We start from the raw sequence: 18,779 nt of genomic DNA, 5'->3' as shown, positions 1-18,779 counted from the left end.
CCTCTCAACTAGCTGCTATTCTGACTAAAGTCTTGGGTCGTCAGCAGTTTCAAAATCTTCTCTCAAGATGGGCATTTCGACTCTTCATGCTCCAACTTGAGGGAGGGTATTGGGTATATTCTTGTATATTTGTATATATTCACTTACTTGTTTTGAGAAGATATTCACCTCTTTTAGAATATCTTTAGAATATTTTTGTAACCCTAACTCCTTTATATAGGAGTCTTTGTTATCAATGAACACACACAATTGAATCATTCCTCTCGTCTTGTTTTTGAGCTATCTTGTCTTGTCTTAGGTTATAGAACCCTTCACTTATCAATATTTATGAGTTTCAAGTATATAAGTTGTTAAATTTTTTATACTTGTTTTGGTGGAATTTCATATGCTGGTAATAAACATGGCTCATATCCTCCTAAGTATGTTGCTTATAACAATTTGCAAGCGCTTATTATTGCTAGCACGGGACTATTTGTTTCTGTACTTTATGTACTGTTTACAAGACAGGTCCTTCCCAACACTTCTAGTTTGATTTTTTTTTTTCTTCCTGTACAAATAGATTGATGATGTGAAACATGAAGATGTGTAGTTTGTACTTATCATCATCCTGTGAACAACAACAGTATATGCGTACACTAGTACTTAACTTTTACTGATTTGTGCATCTTCTCTTTGGCCTAGACTAGTTGCTTTTCACTGAATTTTTTATATGTGAAAGGAAAAATATGTAGTTGTTTAATCAGAAAGGAGAAAAAGACATTATTAGAGGCTAGAGCTAACAACACCGACAAATTAAATCATTCAGTTATTTGATGGATGCGTTTTGGTTACCCAATCTTATCGCATACAAAACTTAGAATTTTCTTCGTTTGCATGGATTAGATTTAGACTTAACACCTAACTAATTCATGTAAAATACTACCATGCGGTGAACACTTTGAACGATCAGACAAATTAAATGCCCAGAGAAATTTGAATCAGACTAATAAGGTCGTCGGACTGCTGGTATTATACATGGCATTTTTCTATTTAAACGCACATGAATTTGCTTTTACTAGAGATATCTGAGAAATGAGGAAACGTTTTGATTGCATAAAGGAACCCCTTGGTTTAGAGTCTTTAGACCGAACACCTAACTCATACTATTTTAATTCCTAGCTAGAAGCAATTTAGTTATCAAGGACAGTGGTTGTTTAACCACAATTTGATCAACTTTTGTTATGTAATAGTACTCATGGAGCAGCCTTATATGGACTTTAGTAAGTACGTCCATGTTAGTAGCTTAGTACATATCTTAGTCTCTTAGACCAAATAGTGCAGTAAACTCATGGAGCAGCCTTATATTGGACTTTAATAATTATGCAATTTTACTTCGATTTTGGTATTCTTATAGGGTATTTGGATACACCACATAAAAAGTGGGTTTGGACTTAATTAAACCCAATAATCAAAACCTAGTATGGATACCTAATTTTTGAAAGATTTGTTATTTCTTGAACCAATTATTTTTGTTCTTTGGTTTTGAAAAATTACTATTGTAGACGGAGAAACGGAAGCACTTTTGTTTAAAGTGCTAAAATCCCTCCCCTACCCATTAGAAGCCATGAAAATGTTTGTGGTATCGAAACGATATTTTTTTTATGCATGCACATAACTGGGGACATATGGCTCCTACAACCTAACTATTTACATGACAAGTGGGCTGATAGTATTAGCTATTAACCAACCTCACACAAACAAGGCAGGGTAGCTAGTTTATGGAGTTGTATTTGTGTGGTGTGAAATGAAGTGTTGCAAAGTTAGAGTTTTGTTTAAGTCATGAATAGTCCACAACATGATTTCCTCCATCAACACCAAGGACTACTTCGAATTAAAGACCAAAAAATGGTCCTAAGCTTTCAATTCTTCCCCAGTACATGAAAACAATGTATATAGAGAATGAAAGCAGTGAGTGTTGTTGGTTTGTTGTGTGTGGTTGATATATATCCATATAGATATGTGTACATCAATGCATCGCTTATTGATTGATAGAGCTTCTAATGCTCTTTTTAGACGGTCATCATCCAAACATTTAGTCATGCATGCTATTGGTTCCAAGTATTTGTCATCAGTCAATATCCGCTTACCTTTCTTTTACTTTTCTTTAAAGTCAACAACTTTACAAATAAATACAATATTAGCTGGTTTTGATTGAGATTTATGACTGACCCAAGTTAGAATTAGGGGAATTGGGACCGATTAATATAGGAGTTGCCTAATTGTGTACACATTATAAGAGTACTGTGTGTACCCCTTTGTATTTACAGTACACTGTGAGAGGACAATTAGTATATGTGGTTGGAGAAGTTTCGGTACATTAGCAAGACTTAGCAGCAGCCTATAGCACTTTCAAGTTTAGAGATTGTGTAACAACCGAAACCAGAAATCTCCCTCAGAAGTAAGAATCAAAATTTCTTGCTTCACAAAAAGATATTCTTTTTTATACAAGTCATTTAGAATTCGTTTTATTTAACCTTTCATTTAACCTTTCAACTTAATTAAGTTGAAAAATTACTTTTGTAGACCAAGTGTCTGTGAATTCTTTTTACTGTACAGAAAACACTTTACTCCCTTCCAATGGATATCCTTCATCCTTTCATTGATTGTCTGTCTATTGTCTAGAGATGAAGACCTACAGCTTGGATCAAACACAAAGACCGTCTTCTCGAAAAGGCTCAATGCTCCGTGCTTTACTTTTCATCAGGAAAACGACTATGCATAAAATTGATAGAGCCACAGAGGTTTCCTCTTGGACGAGCTCACAAGAAATTTCATGGTATGGACCTTCTAACGGATTATAGGCCCCAGAATCACTTTCCAACGGATTTCAAAAATCTTTTACTCAAAACTGACTTAATTAATTTCTTGGTTCTTGGTTAATTTCTCAAAATCTTTTAATACATATGTGAAATTAAAATAAATGCATCTAATACGTAACTTAAATATAGAGAGTATTTTCATATTGATATATATATACTTGATTAATTTCTTTACACATTCATACCATCGATGGATCAGGGTAATCATGAGCCTCTGAGCCCCGTTAGAACGAAGAAATCATCCTATGCGTCATGATTCTCTATTGAGAACCTTAAATGTGGCTTGTCCTAGCTTGAATTTCGACACAGTTCCTTTTTGGTTCGCCCTTCTTGGGCAAACGGGAAGGTATATCCATATTCATCACAGTTCCTTATCATCCATATTAATAAGTTTCATTAATAAGTGTTTTGTCACTGGCCATATGGTCCATGTATTGTATACGATTGGGTAACAACAATCCCAAATTTCATAGATTCTTATTCACTATGTAAACCAAAAACGGCAATCTTTTTGCGTCATTAATTCCACAATTCTGGTAATGAAAAAGTTGAAGGAGTCTTTTTCTATCCGTTTGAAGTTTCTAGTCTACCAAGTTTTTAACAAGTATACAATGTGTTGTATTTAAATGTAAAAGATGCTCTATCCATTTCCCGCTTTGTATTATTGTTAATCAGAAAGCATTCTAACTATCTATATACTTTTCAGAAGTGTCAATTCTGGTATAATGTGGTATTATTGTTCATCAAACTACTTTTCATCGTACGTATCGCATAAAAGAATTTTCAACGAGCCATAATATGCTGTTGGAATCGTTTTTATCGTTCATCTACAATACGAAATGACAAAACTACAAGTTTGTTTTAGTTGGAATTGATTCGATTTTGACGAAGAAAAAATTGCGTGTCTTCTAATTGATAGTTAAGGAGTGTACATCAAGGTCACGATGGCTTACTATAATATTTAGTTTTTCATGGAGCCCAACTTGGTGATAAAGATATATGTTATGTAGGTTCATACACAACGACTGTAATCACATATTATTATTGCCTTAATCGCGGTTATGTTTATGGTTGTAGCTACTATTCAAACTGAAAGATTTCTTCTCAAGCAACAAAATAATGCATGAATTTGACAGAAATGAGAAGACCTTAATGGGTGGATAGAGTTTGTCCATGTCCAAAAGTTGGTGTTGACATGCATTATGGCCCCATACATATATGTACCCTATAACAAGAATTAGTTGCTGATTGAACTTAAGTAATTAAGAAAACAATAATTCATGATGTTCATGCATAAACAAGTATTTCTACTCAAAACTTTAATTTCCTGTTTAGTTCGTTATCGAAACGGTAATATGTTAGAGTAATGTCGACAATGATGCTGTATTTGATTCATAAAAGGTTGAATGACTTGATCGAACAGTGGACTATACGTAGGGCGCTACATAGAAGAAGATAAGCTTCATACCTAACTTGAAGCTAAATTCAGCGAAGCATCCATGAAAGAACTCAAAAGATTAGAAAATAACATGACATTAAGAAGTGGATGAAAAGCTTTGATAATTTGTACCTCAAATTTTAATCAAACTTCGTTTAGGGGTTTGAACGATGTACAAGATGTACACGTACGTTTGTTCTAAGCTTCGTTTCGATATCTCTTTTCACTAGCTAGAGGTCTATTCGTGTCGATGAGTGTAGATGTTCCGTTCTAATATCAAATTCTTTCAATAAACAGAAAAAGAAGTTAGATATTAGGTCAAGTATCATAATCTGTCCATGTTTTCTTTGCCAATTCGTTAGAGAACAGAAATATATTGCTACCCAAATAAGAAAAGAGTGTAGTAGCGAGAAGGGATACTTCCCTTAATATCAGCTTAAGTGTCCTTTTACTATGAAGTCATGTACCCTATAACTTTCCTTATAAATACCCTAATTCATATTGCATTCATTCTTGTACAACAAGACACAACATACTTGGCATCATCAACCTCTCTTTTCCTTCTCTTAACCGTTCCATTTCCCAACATGTCTATCTCTTGCTTAAACATGTATGAGAAGTCATCAAAATATGGTACCCAAAGAAACAAACACATGTGGGGAACCTCACATGCATCTTCAATCTTCATAATTGTAACACTCTTTTCATTCTTGATGATGATTCAATTAGAAGCCAAGCCTATAAGTCCGTCATCATTAACTCATGTTCAATTCTCCAAATTTCCTAGATCATCTTCTTCTTCCCCATGTGAAAATACCCTCCACGTAGAATCATGTGAGTCTATGCTTCTGTCGATCGAAAACGTTCATGAAAAATCTCCCAAAGAGGTCTTTGATATTTCAGTTGAGTTTGCTGTAACTCAGGCTCAAGTTGCTAGAACCCAAGCACAAAGTATTAAACCGATGGTGCTGACGAGCGAAAAACTTAGTAGTACTCTTTCTCCTCCTGCAGTGGATGACTGCATGGAACTACAGGATGATAGTGTACGGCGACTTGATGACGTCAAAACGAGCTCAAACTCGGATGATGTCCGGACATGGTTAAGTACAGCACTTACAAATCAAGAAACTTGTTTAGATGCACTTCAAACTGAAAAGGTTTCCTCACCATACAAAAGCATGATGGAGACGAATGCAAGAAACGTGAGTAAATTGGTCAGCAACTCCTTGGCTCTGTACAACCATGTTAAGACTACCGACACAAGGACGAACTCGGCTGGTGGTGGCCGTAAACTACTGTCCGATGGTTTCCCGACATGGGTATCCGGCAGGCAACGGAAACTACTAGAAGCTTCTGTAGAAGAGTTGAAACCAAGTGCTGTTGTGGCCAAGGATGGCAGTGGTACACATACAAGTATAGGTCAAGCAATTGCTTTTGCATCCCTAGCTGCTGCAGGGACAAACGGAAAGACTGTTGTACATGTGAAAGCTGGGACTTACAGTGAAAATCTCAATATTCCTTCATCCCAAAGTAATGTTATGTTAGTTGGAGATGGGAAAGGAGTTACTGTCATCACAGGGAGCGATAATGTTGAAGATGGTTCTAGTTTGCGAAATTCAGCTACATTTAGTAAGAAAATTCTTCAAACTTTTTTTTAAAAGATAAATTCTTCAAACTCGATAAATAAAAATATTTTTTTCTTAAAAAAAAAAGAGAAAAAAAATCAATTTAAGGGCAATGGTTTCAAACTTTTTTTTAAGAGATAAATTCTTCAAACTTTTTTTTAAGAGATAAATTCTTTTAAGATATAAATTCTTCAAAGTCGATAGATAAAAAAAAAAAAAAAATTCAGAAAATAAATAAATAAATATATATAAATATGAGGGCCCAACCGGGTTCCACCCGGTGACCTTTGTTGTTAGTTTCTTACAAATAATAATTATCTCAACAAAAAAATAGATTTTCCGCCTGAATTTTTTTGATCACGGGAAAATTCCAAGTTGCTGAATTCAATTAATATTGATTTTACATATACCTGATAATGATGCTTGATTGTTTCAGCTGCCACTGGTGATGGATTCATGGCAAGAGATATAACATTTCAGAACACAGCCGGTCCGAATAAGCATCAGGCGGTTGCTCTCAGAGTAGCTTCAGTCAAATCCGTGTTTTACCGATGTTCCATAGTGGGTTACCAGGACAGTTTGTATACACACAGCAACCGTCAATTCTATAGAGAATGTGATATATCTGGAACAGTTGATTTCATCTTTGGAAACTCGGCAGTTGTTTTCCAAGGCTGCAATATTTCTCCAAGAAGCAACGGTAACAAAAACTTCATCACAGCTCAAGGACGTAGCGACCCGAATCAGAACACCGGAATTTCAATTCACAATTGTAGGATTTCAGCTGCATCAGATACTTATCTTGGTAGACCGTGGAAAGCTTATTCGAGAACCGTTATTATGCAATCTTTCATTGGATCGATCAACCCAGCTGGATGGTTTCCTTGGTCTGGAGGATCTGCACCTAAAGGTATCTATTATGCAGAGTACATGAACTCCGGACCTGGAACAGGGACCGGAGGTCGAGTGAAGTGGTCTGGATATCATCCTTCACTTAGCTCTGCAGAAGCAACGCAGTTTACAGTTTCTAATTTGATTGCAGGGGGATCTTGGTTGCCTGCTACTGGTGTAGCCTATGACTCTGGACTTAAGCCCTAAGCACATATATATAGTATGAATAGATCAAACATCATAGACATACATTTATAAGTACATGTGATAGGTGATGATATTGTCTGTTAGTAATTACTTAAGCTGTTGATAGCCATTAGTGCTTGTTCTTGTGTGTTATTATAACTTGCATGTGACTAAAGATAAGATGGTCTGTATATGGGAAGCAATGATGTTATTGTAAACAGTTGCAAGATACTACAATGTAAATCAATAAAGAAGCTACATTTTTTACTAGTATCAATTTTGGCAATATTAGCCCCTTGTATATGACCTGACAAATGACAAGAACCCAACCTTACTAGAAATCAATGCAGTAAGCAATGTCATTCTGCTGCTGCCATCCATTATTCTACAGTAAGGCACGGTGTCCCTAAAAGATGGTTCAGCTGACATTCTTCCAAAGGCTGCTGCCATCCATTATTCTACAGTAAGGCACGGTGTCGCTAAAAGATGGTTCAGCTGACATTCTTCCAAAGGATGTGGGCAAAAACTATCTACTGCACAAACCATTTGACCAGAAAAAGTAGAAAAACAAATGCAGAAGGCAAACAACAAGATTCGAGAACAAGAATTATAAGCATCATAATTTTTTTAAAGGAATCTCAACTTCCAATGTCATCATGTCAACCAAGTGATTCTAAAATCTGACACTAATTATCAAGAATACCAGAGTATATCTGTCAAGAGGAACTCTACTCCAACAACAAATGTAATTTCATAAAGATCATAAGGGAGTGGAGCAGATTCCATGGTCTAATAACCAGGTCGCAACGAAGTTTCTCCTAAAGATGTCATTACATGAAGGCCTCGCTAAGTATCTTTTTAATCTATGGGTATTTAAATGGTCTCAAACGTTACTAGTGTTTTACACCAACAATTTTTTTGTTGAGGTTTATTGCACCAATTTATTATATTCCAAAATGACTACATTACTTTTTTATTCTTTGATGCATTTTTTATTCGGTATAAAAGGGAGTCTTGAGGGGACGACATCCCTCGTGGGTTGTGTTCGGCCTGAATGGTCGTTGTCTCAGGGATCTAGGGGACTACATTACTTGGCGAATCAGCGTTTCTTTTTAAGAACGCTTAACTAAAATCAAACAGTTTTATTTAAGGCTTGCATTCCAATTTGAAGACTGAATATACGATCTCCAAGGTTAAATCGCACGGTCTATCTATTGAACTTGGTCATTTACAAGGGGATTGCAAATTAGGTATTTCTTAAAAAATACATGAGTCAGATGGTTTTGTTAACCGTCAAGACTAGAGGTATAAATTGCCTTGTGCCAACACGAGCACAGTCCAGCCCAGCATGTGACTTAGCCAAACACGTCACAACATGTTAGTTTCATGTGTCGGGCTGGGCCAGACTAATCGACAGAACACTGCTCAGTCACAGCACGCAGCACGGATAAGCACGTGGCACGACATGTCACGGCACAGCCCAACACGTTATGTACGCACGTCATACGATGTATAAAATACTACACAACATGGCACAATACATCACATTTTGTGTATATTTCACAAAAGAGCCTTTATTCTAGCCAATTATTGACGTTTTATTATCGTTATGTTGACTTATTTTAATACCTGAATATTTGAAAAATATATATATTAAAAACATGAAATAAATGTGTCCGACACGACACAACAAGTTTATTTTTCTGGCACAACATAACGCGGCAAGCCTTCTAGCACGACACGACATGACACATCTTAATCTCCGACACAACACGACACACATCACGCTAATCACGTGATTTCATGGGCTGGGTTGTGCTGGGTCGGCACGTTTTGCACCTCTAGTCAAAACGAATGGCCTATCTATTGAACTTGGCCTTTTACAAGGAGATTGCCAATTAGGTATTTCTTGAAAAAAAACATGAGTCAAATGGTTTCATGAGCACAGCTCGGCCCAGCACGCTAAAATTTGGAACGATTTTTTAGGGACCATGGTTTTTTTGAGGGGATCATGGTTTTATTAGGCCACCTTCCCAATAGTTATAAGGGGTGTCCTAAAGTGTTGAAATGACTAACCTATCCTTTACCTAATTTAATTCAAAATCAATCTAATAACCATATGTATATATATGTAACCACCTCCTCCTCCTCCTACCACCTCCCACCACCGCCGATTACCACCACCTCCGATTATCACCACCACAAGCCACCGATTACCACCACCACTTCCTCCCACCACCACCACCACCGCCGCCGATTACCACCACCACAACCACCGATACCACCACCACCTATGATTACCACCACCACCAACCACCACCACCTCTATATGTATATAGCTTAATTTAAATCTTTAACGAAGATATTCTCACAAATCCATTACTTGTCATTCATTTTTTGTTGAAAAAATGAGAAATAATCATCAAAATGAGTTGAAAATGGAAGTTGCAGAGAGGTTTAGTGGAGGTTTTTTTCAGAGAAAGGTTCGGTTATCACGAATAAATTCCAAAGTAACCGAACTTAATGATTAGTGATTAGTCGTAAATTTGGATAACCGGACTTTAAGTTCGGTTTGATCGCAAAAAAAAATCAATTTTTTGTAACCGAACTTCTTACTGGTAACTAATCATTACTAATCATAATAATCATTACTAATCATAAGAGTCACTAATCATTAAGTTCGGTTTTTTGTCATAAATTTGGGTAACCGAAATCTAAATTCGGTTTGATCGTAAAAAGTTTTAAATTTTTTTGTAACCGAACTATTTAATGGTCACACCAAATATATAGTTCGGTTTGATCGCAAAGAAAAATTTCAATTTTTTTTAACCGAACTTCTTATTGGTAACTAATCATTACTAATCATAATAATCATTACTAATCATAATAATCATTACTAATCATATGAATCACTAATCATTAAGTTCGATTTTTGGTCATAAATTTGAGAAACCGAACTCTAAGTTCGGTTTGATCGCAAAAAGTTTTAAATTTTTTTGTAACCGAACTATTTAATGGTCACACCAAATATATAATTCGGTTTGGTCGCAAAGAAAAATTTCAATTTTTTGTAACTGAACTTCTTACTAGTAACTAATCATAATAATCATTGCTAATCATATGAATTACTAATCATTAAGTTCGGTTTTTGGTCATAAATTTGGGTAACCGAACTTAGGTTTGATCGTAAAAAGTTTTAATTTTTTTTTGTAACCGAACTATTTAATGGTCACACCAAATATATAGTTCGGTTTTGATCGCAAAGAAAATTTAATTTTTTTGTAACCGAACTTCTTACTGGTAACTAATCCTTACTAATCATACTAATTACTAATCATTAAGTTCGTTTTTGGTCATAAATATGGGTAACCAAAAAAATTTAAAATTTCTTTGTAACCGAAATTTTTTACTGGTCACACCAAATATATATTTTGTTTTGATCGCAAAGAAAATTTTCAATTTTTTTTGTAATAAAACTTCTTAATGACAACTAATCATTAATCATTACTAATCATACTAATCACTAATCATTACTAATCATAATAATTATTAACTAATAACTAATTAATTATTAAACTAACACATTTAATTAAGGAGGGTAAGTTTGTTATTAAGAAAAACATTTAGATAAGGGGTGACTTAAAGACTACTTATATGTCTTGCCTAAAATAGAATCGTGGTCCACAAAAAAACCATGGTCCCCAAAAAATGGTTCAAAACTTGGGCACAGCCCAGCCCAGCACGACACAACACATAAGTTTCATGGGCCAGGCTGGGCTAGACTAATCGGCACCGTATAGCCCAGCCCAGCATGTGGCGCGGATAAGCACGTGGCGTGGCATGACACGGCACAGCACAACACGTTTAGTATGCACATCATACGATGTATAAGATACTACACAACATGGCACAATACATCACATTTTGTATATATTTCACAAAAGAGCTTTTATTCTAGCAAATTATTGACATTTTATTATCGTTATGTTGACTTATTTTCATAACACAAATAATACCTAAATATAAAAAATATTTACAATTACATGCCATGTTCAGTTTGCTTTGCGAACCTAAGAACTTGAAAATGAATGTATATTCTGGCAGTAGCAGTGCAGCACCACCCAAGGTTTTTGTTAACCTCTTTTACAATACACAAAATAAGGCCGTTTATTAGAAATCCAGTTGTAAGCCCAGTATGATCATATCATGTATTCAGCCACCTCAATGCCTTAATCATGTATTTTGCTGATTTTTATCTTACTGGATTTTAAACTTCTTTTAGCGCCACCCATGGAAGGACCCTGATTCTCCCACTGAGTGCGACTTCACCTGAGCAATGAACCAGTAGCTCATCACCTGGGCAAGGAACTAGTAGCTCAATTTCCTGAAACATATCAACTTAATTTTGTTTGCGGTGATTGTAAAATGTGATACATCAAAGTAGCTTGGCCAAAATGGAGTGTTATCACATCTCATCAATTTGGTAACCTGCTGAAAATCCTTTAAACAACAAACAAAGTAAGGTTATTTCATGACTATCATTAGTTAGCTTTAGTCATTCATTTATGGCAGAACAAAACTCACAATATTTATGAGACGTGTAGAATGAGTTGTTCAACTAAATACTGTTGAACTCGCTAATTTCTACCTACCACCAATATATATATACTACTGCCATTCTGTGTATGATTACTACCACCAATATATATACGTCTTGTTGTGAAAATATTGTGGAAAATTAGACAAAAGAAAATTGAGATGCTGGAGTACACTAACATATAGAGAATTTGAGGGGCGGTGAAAGAAAAATACTGATCATCAATACGGGATGGGGTGTGCAAAAGACTTTTGTCTCGTAGTAGGGCTAGCCACAACCTGACTAGTCAATAACGATAAAATGCAGTTTATAGATTTGTATAATCCAAATTAAAATATATATATATATATTCCTCGAATGAAAAAAAAGGCATTTCCTTTGTTGCAACCACTCTTTGTCTTGAATAAATGATTCCACCGTAAATTCATCTGGTGTAATGGTGGGCTTATAACCGGTCCCAGGGACAAACCCAAAATTTTTACTTGGGTAGGTCTGGAATATTACCAATGCGACAAAGGCAGGCTGCGGCCGATAGAATCTTATTATAAAGTATATAATATTTTATCAAGAAAAAAAGTATATAATATAATAAGAATTTACCAATAATATACTAGGCAGACAAATAAAGATAAATTGAACAAAATAATCTATTGAAAAGGGTGATTGGAGAAAGGAAATTTAAGGTTTGTAAAAGAAAAATGAGAAAATAGAGCTGCTGATAAGAAAAATTTCATGTTTTAAACAAAAATATTTAGTTTCATTCTCTAATGGATAGGCATCAACTATTTGATCCAGAATTCGCATTGGCTAACTCCAATAATAGCCGGAGTGGATACAATCTTGGCAAAACTTCCTTAGCATAAAATTGTTGGGTAAGCCTATTCCTAGGCCCGTCTCTTCGGTCCAGTTTACTATTAGATCCACACCGTGTCACCGGCTCCAGATCCAGTATTCAAATACTTTGACAGTAGAAAGTTGTGCTAGGTGGTTTAATGTTGGATACCCATGGAAGCCAACCTGTTGGTTCCGCAACTGTATCTACCTCAGTCCGCAAAATGACCGTCCTCGAGAAATCCTTACACGGTCTCCTTAGATATGTTTTAAGACTAACAACTCCAAATGTTAATTTGTCATGGCGTTTTTTTCTTTTTTTGATCGGTGAGGAAATAATATAATGATCAAAAACAGAGGGTACAAACGCTTTGTACCACCCTAGAGATTAGAAAAACAAGATAGTAAAGATACTACCCAGAAAGAAAGAAAGAAAAGGAGCTAAAGATAACACTCCCCAAGCCAGTAGTTATTAATAACTACATGATTTAAGAAGAGTCAAAATAAGCTCTAGGCCAATGTTCTGTTACATCAGAGTATGAAAGACTGAAAATTCTTAAATAGAAGACACCAATTGAACATCTCCGATTGAGCTTTACAGATCACAGCTGCTACTGTATGTTCCTTTCCATTAAAAACTCTAAAATTTCTTTCCTTCCATAGGCTCTAAAGAATAACTGTATGAATGATATTCCAGACTTGATTCTGAACTTTACTGTGATGAGGGAAATTCCAAGCAAATAATAGAGAAACTACATCTTGAGACTGTGATTACTGGAAATCCAGCAACACCCCAATGGAGAATATGCAAGATCTAAGACATAATAAACGCTAAAACTTAAACTTATTTATTAATCTCAAGCGAAATATAAGTTACACTCGTGGGTTACAAGGAAACCCTAATCCCTTCTCCCAGCCTATGAATTATAAGGAAATCCTAACTCTCTCTCTCCTATGCTAGACCTTTCCCTCTCCAAAAGATCTATCCCCTTTACATTGTCCAAAGGTCTCTATTTATGGGCCTAAGCAACCCTAGTGGTATACAACTCATATCATCTCGTCGAGGTTACTTTATGCTTCGCCTGTAGCATATTCCATAAAATTTTCCCCACCTTTCCCTGACTTCACGTGGTCTTGTCGGGACACCTGTCCCTTTTCTTTCTCGACAATTCATCTACTTCGCGGGGGTAGCTTTTCTTCCAAGCCAAGTTTCGTGGTCATTTCATAATGGACATCTGATTCCTTTCGCGCTATACGTCCCCTTTGGCGAGTTACCTTGTTCCAAACTTTACTTCGTTGCCGTGTGGATAAGGATAATTCTGACTTGATTTGACAAGTCCCTGACGACGAATCTCGGGGCTTGAAGTAAGATCTTTTCACCATATTCCTGCGCCTTCCTATGGCCACGTGTGGGTTTATACTTTGGTAACTACATTTTGCGCTTTCCTTGAAAATGAGTCTGTCGTCTCCACAAGTCAATCTATGGTATGAAACAAGCTCCCCGAGCTTGGTATGAGAAACTCTCTAATGTGTTGTTCTCTTTAGGGTTTGTTGCTTCTACTGCAGATACTTCACTATTCGTTCTCAAGCAAGAAAAGCGCTTGGTTATTTGTCTAGTGTATGTGGATGACATTCTTCTAACCGGTAATGATTCTACTTTTATTCAATATGTTATCACCAAGTTAAACAACTCTTTTAATTAAATATCTTGGTCCACTGCATTTTCTCCTTGGTTTGGAGGTTAAGAGGGATAAGTCTAGACTTCATTTGTCTCAATCCAAGTATGCTTTAAATCTAGTTAAACGCACAAATATGGTTAGTGCTAAACCCTGTCATTCTCCTGCACTCAAATTTGTTCCCGGTGATGGTAAGTTTCTTGACAACCCTGATGAATATCGATCTTTAGTTGGTGTTCTTTAATAAATGCAGTAAGACCACTTACATAAATATATGCTTCAAAAAAAGAAAAAAATAAAATAAAATAACATGAATGTAATGACACAACTTACACTATCTAGTCGTAAGCCCAGCATGAAATTAGTATTCAACCCACCACAATAAGTCAATAACTTATCTCCTATGCATTCAGTTAATTTATTTCACCGTAAATCTGCAGAACTTTCTTTATTAAAGAGCTATCTATTGTTTTAGCCACCCTCATGAATGAATACTAATTCCTCCTGAGGATGGCCTCAGGCTACAGTTGGGCAAGAAACTAGCAGCTCAATTTCCTCCAACACATCAACTTAGTTTTGTCTGGGGTGATGTTAAAACTGAGGTTATTTCGAATAAAAAAAATGGTAAAAATGAGACGCTAGCATCAAAGTAGCAAGGCCAGAATGAATTGTTTTCCTTTTCCTCCTCTACGAAATTATAATGGTACTACTACAATAATTTCATGACTTTAATTAGTTTTTGTCATTCATTAATTACAAAGTAAAAATCACAATAAGCATGAGAAGTGTGGACTGAGCTGTACAGTTAGAGAGTCACGCACCTGTTAAGTTCTAGCCACCGATATATATATATATATATATACCATTCTTTGTATAATTATGTGATACATTTTTGTGAAAATATGTTTCCAAAACTAGAAAAAATAAAATTGAGACATTGGAGTATGCTAAACTTCTTATAATATTATCGGGTTATGTTAGGATAGCTCAGTTAGGAGTGCATCCCACTGATGATAAAAAGGCTGTGTTATAATAAATCATTTTCATTGCTAATGGGTTCTTATTAAATTTTTTTAACTAAAATGTTATTTATATCATTACTATAAATAACAAAGTAAATTAAGCAAATGAATTTATGGGTCTTTATAATCTAATTAATTTATATATGATCGTTTTTTCTTTCTACGGACAATTAAATTGCCAAAATCTACTTAATCATAACGATGAATCAAACATTACATTTGCTTGTTGCAACCACTCTTTGCCTTGAATAAAAGAATCTACAGTAAACCTCCCTGCTTCATCAGGTGTAATAGTGGGCTTGTATCCAGTCCAGTTCACTCTTTTCTCTACACCAGCTCCAGGCCCTGTGTTCAAATACTCGCCGTAGAAAATCGTGTTTGGTGGTTCAACGTTGGATACCCATGGAAGCCAACCTACTGGTTCCACAACCGCATCAATCTCCGTCTGCATGATCACCGTCGTTGAGAAATCCTTCCACGGCCGGCCCAAATACGTTTTAAGACTAACAACACCAAACGGCTTGATAGTACACCTTTGGATTGATATGCCCGTGTTTTGATTCGGATCTTTCTTTCCTTGTGCCGTAATCGTGTTAAACTGGTTTGCCATAGGCTGTCTCGGTTGGATTAGACAATTTTGAAAAACCACCGCTGCATTTCCAAATATGAAATCAATCGTCCCAGTGATATCACAATCACGATAAAACTGACGGTTAGAATGCGCGTATAATGTGTCTTGGTACCCATCGAAGGAACACTGGTAGAACACAGAACGGTCTGATCCAGATCGTAGGGCTACTGCTTGATGTTTCGCAGGACCGGCCGTGTTCTCGAACCTTATTCCTTTTGCTATAAACCCTCTCCCTGTTACGACTGCATAAAAGAAAAACATGGATATCAGAATACAAAACAGGTAGGGTAATATGGCCTGCTACTATAGCCAGGTTGGATGAGTGTCACCCCAGGTATTTGTAGGACTTGCAATGTTTCGATGTACCTCAGACACTTATCCACCCTTAAATTACGCATTGAATGTGGACTTTGTGGAATGATTCAGGGGTCCGACACCCACTTTATCAGAAAGTTAGAAAACCGACCATGTTAAGTGGGTCAAACCTTATCATCATCAAACTAACTGTCTGATCCGTTGACTGTGCTTTTTCAAACACTGTCAACCGTCCACCACGTTAACCGTATACTGTTGCTATATGTATCATGATTGTGTATCTCTATATTTTTTCATGATCAAGTACTGCTATTTGTGCCTAAAACAGCTTAAAGGCCTTAAATCATGCATGCATACGTATTAATAGCTTCTGAGTGTGATGATTATGCATTTCGAAACATTTGCAAATGCAGAGGACCACGCGCAGATCACAGTGATGCGACAAAATTACAGAAAGGCCCGCATGCTGATTAAGTACTAGTGGGACCCACAACATGATTATCAGCTGCATGAGAATCCAATGTGATTAATCATAATCACAATCAACATAATCATGAGTGTTGTTAAAAATACTTGGCTTCTTCGGCCCCTATCACTATGTTGCATTTGGACTAAGAGCATGGAGCTAACATGGAAACTTAATTAGCAAAGCGAGGACAATTGCACTCGGTTATTTTAAAATGGATTGAACATGTGATGAGATGAGAGAGAACTTACCGAAAGTTGCCGTGGAGAAAGTAGGTGTCCCGTCGATGTTGTTCAAGCTGCCACTGACGATAGTCTTATCTTTGCCATCACCGTACATCATGATATTCCAATGCCCCTTATCAATAATCACGTTCTCAATATACTTGCCAGCTTTTACGTAAATCACAACCCTTGTTTCATTCTTCTTCTTCACCGTCAAAATCGCTTCTTGAATCGTCTTAAAATCACCGGTACCATTTTGATCAACCGTTATATCTGGTTGGATTACATTCTGATCGTCTTGAAGCAGTAATCTCCTGTCTTTAGGATGTACCCAGTCCGGAAATTGCTTCACTGAGATAAATCGGTGTTGTTTGTGACTCAGTAATTTTCTGTGGATCGGTATCTTGAATTTCTCAAGCATCGGTAAGATCTTCGCGACAATTGCTAAGCTGTTACTAGTGAACTCGGTTGAGTTTTTCATTGCTGATTTGACTCTGTCATGAATAGGTGAGCTCGTGTTCATCTCAATCAGACCATCCAAACAAGTTTCTTGATCAGTGATTGCGCTACTCAACCAAGTCTTCATATTTTCAATCTTCACCGCTGATAACAAATCTTGATCATGACCCCCATTTGTGATCGATGAAATAGATGAGTTTAGTTCATCAATTGCATCATCAAACAACGATTTACAATCAAGTAACGCGTTCTTAACTTTCCGATCCACACCGTTGATTTTCTCCGAAATGATATCATCCGGCAAAGAAGTGAGACCTGATAGTTCCTTAACCGTTGATTTCAATGATAACAAGAACAATTCTTTGGGATCGACGGCATTATTTGATGATCCGTTATGCATTGAAGAGATACTGTTGAAACAAGAATCAGGGTATTGTGTGACAGAACAAACGGCTTTGATTGATTGAGATAATGTTAACGGTTTAGATGCTGATGAAGATGGTGATGATGATGATTCAGTGGTTTTTTTGTGTATCAAAACTCCGGCAACAGAAGCAATTACTACTATTAGTAAGATGATGGTGGAAACGGTGATGATGGTTATCCGCCGTCGCGTTTTCTGCCGGAATGCTCGTTCTTCGGCTTCGTCTACTTTGCCGTAGCCTTTGAATGAATTGATGGAATTCATTGCTGATTATCTATGATCAGAGCTGAAATCTTCAAGTGGTCTGTGTTTTCTAGTGAGGTTTTGAGAGGATTGTGTATAGGAGGAAGAAGTGGCTAAAGCTTTTAGTTGTTGTCTGTTGGTTTTTATAGTTCTACTAGGGAGGATGAGTGGAAATTTACTTAGATTTTCTGTTAACTAATCCGTGTTGATTAACTTAATCCTGAAAAATAGAGCTGCTTAAGACTAGCTAGGTAGTTGGAAACATGGAATTAGGAATAGTAGTTAGTTTTATGGCTTGTGATATTTTCCACACCTTAACTGGATAAAGGGAGTCCATTCTCAATTGATAAACATACGACTTTGCTGATGGAAATACCAATTTACTTGGGGATGTATGAAAGTAATCCGGAAACCACGTTTTCTTTTTTGGATCCATCTTGCATGATTATTTTTTGGTCATGATTTTTACATATCAAATCCTCATGTGTACTTTAATTAGTGAGGCATTAGATAGCGCACTGATTAAAGTGTATTAGAGGACTAGAGGAGTAGAGGGTCCCCATAAGATTTGATTGAGCACACCTTCTAAGTTTGTGCCCCTACATAATGTGAAGTGGAGTTCCAGGCAAAAGAAAGAACGATAGATATTGCCCTTATAATTTATGTTGGCTAAAAGAATCCTAAGACGATTTCCTTTCCTTTGTAGGGTAAATGTTTATCACGACAAAAAAGGATTTTTTTTTTTTTTCTTTTCTTGTTGATATTATTAATCAATATTACTTCATTATTACATCATATTCTACAACCCAGGAACAGTTCCTTAGTACAATAGATTAACACTACATGAAAATCTACCTACCGCTATACTGCATATTATCACACCTTAAATATAT

General features: G+C 36.1%; 2 protein-coding genes and 1 long non-coding RNA gene across 3 annotated transcripts; 2 read left to right on the top strand and 1 right to left on the bottom strand.

The window, feature by feature from the left end:
• Positions 1-2,299: 2,299 nt before the first annotated feature.
• LOC113339834 lies at positions 2,300-3,504 on the top strand. The gene is made up of 3 exons (XR_003355150.1): positions 2,300-2,437; positions 2,662-2,815; positions 3,058-3,504. It is a non-coding gene; the product is annotated as an uncharacterized LOC113339834 (long non-coding RNA).
• A 1,196-nt stretch (positions 3,505-4,700) lies between these two features.
• LOC113340167 (probable pectinesterase/pectinesterase inhibitor 35) lies at positions 4,701-7,275 on the top strand. Its single transcript, XM_026585372.1, has 2 exons — positions 4,701-5,925; positions 6,358-7,275. Exons 1-2 carry the CDS (start codon positions 4,758-4,760, stop codon positions 7,017-7,019), a joined length of 1,830 nt encoding a protein of 609 aa, XP_026441157.1. The 5' UTR covers positions 4,701-4,757; the 3' UTR covers positions 7,020-7,275.
• A 7,942-nt stretch (positions 7,276-15,217) lies between these two features.
• Positions 15,218-18,186, bottom strand: LOC113339944 (pectinesterase 3-like). The gene is made up of 2 exons (XM_026585164.1): positions 16,788-18,186; positions 15,218-15,997 (listed from the first exon to the last, which is right to left on the bottom strand). Exons 1-2 carry the CDS (start codon positions 17,905-17,907, stop codon positions 15,318-15,320), a joined length of 1,800 nt encoding a protein of 599 aa, XP_026440949.1. The 5' UTR covers positions 17,908-18,186; the 3' UTR covers positions 15,218-15,317.
• Between the last annotated feature and the right edge of the window lie 593 nt (positions 18,187-18,779).

Source organism: Papaver somniferum, unplaced genomic scaffold, assembly GCF_003573695.1.
Source record: "Papaver somniferum cultivar HN1 unplaced genomic scaffold, ASM357369v1 unplaced-scaffold_21, whole genome shotgun sequence".
Lineage (NCBI taxonomy): Eukaryota > Viridiplantae > Streptophyta > Magnoliopsida > Ranunculales > Papaveraceae > Papaver > Papaver somniferum.
This window is presented reverse-complemented; position numbering and strand designations above follow the sequence as displayed.

What these genes read in the sequence shown, in the direction of transcription:
- LOC113339944 (XM_026585164.1), bottom strand. Translation starts at nt 17,907, where the DNA reads ATGAATTCCATCAATTCATTCAAAGGCTACGGCAAAGTAGACGAAGCC. An exon ending in TTTCTCCACGGCAACTTTCG is followed by an intron (nt 15,998 to 16,787) that starts GTAAGTTCTCTC and finishes TCTTTTATGCAG; the next exon opens with TCGTAACAGGGAGAGGGTTT.
- LOC113340167 (XM_026585372.1), top strand. Translation starts at nt 4,758, where the DNA reads ATGTACCCTATAACTTTCCTTATAAATACCCTAATTCATATTGCATTC. An exon ending in GCGAAATTCAGCTACATTTA is followed by an intron (nt 5,926 to 6,357) that starts GTAAGAAAATTC and finishes TGATTGTTTCAG; the next exon opens with CTGCCACTGGTGATGGATTC.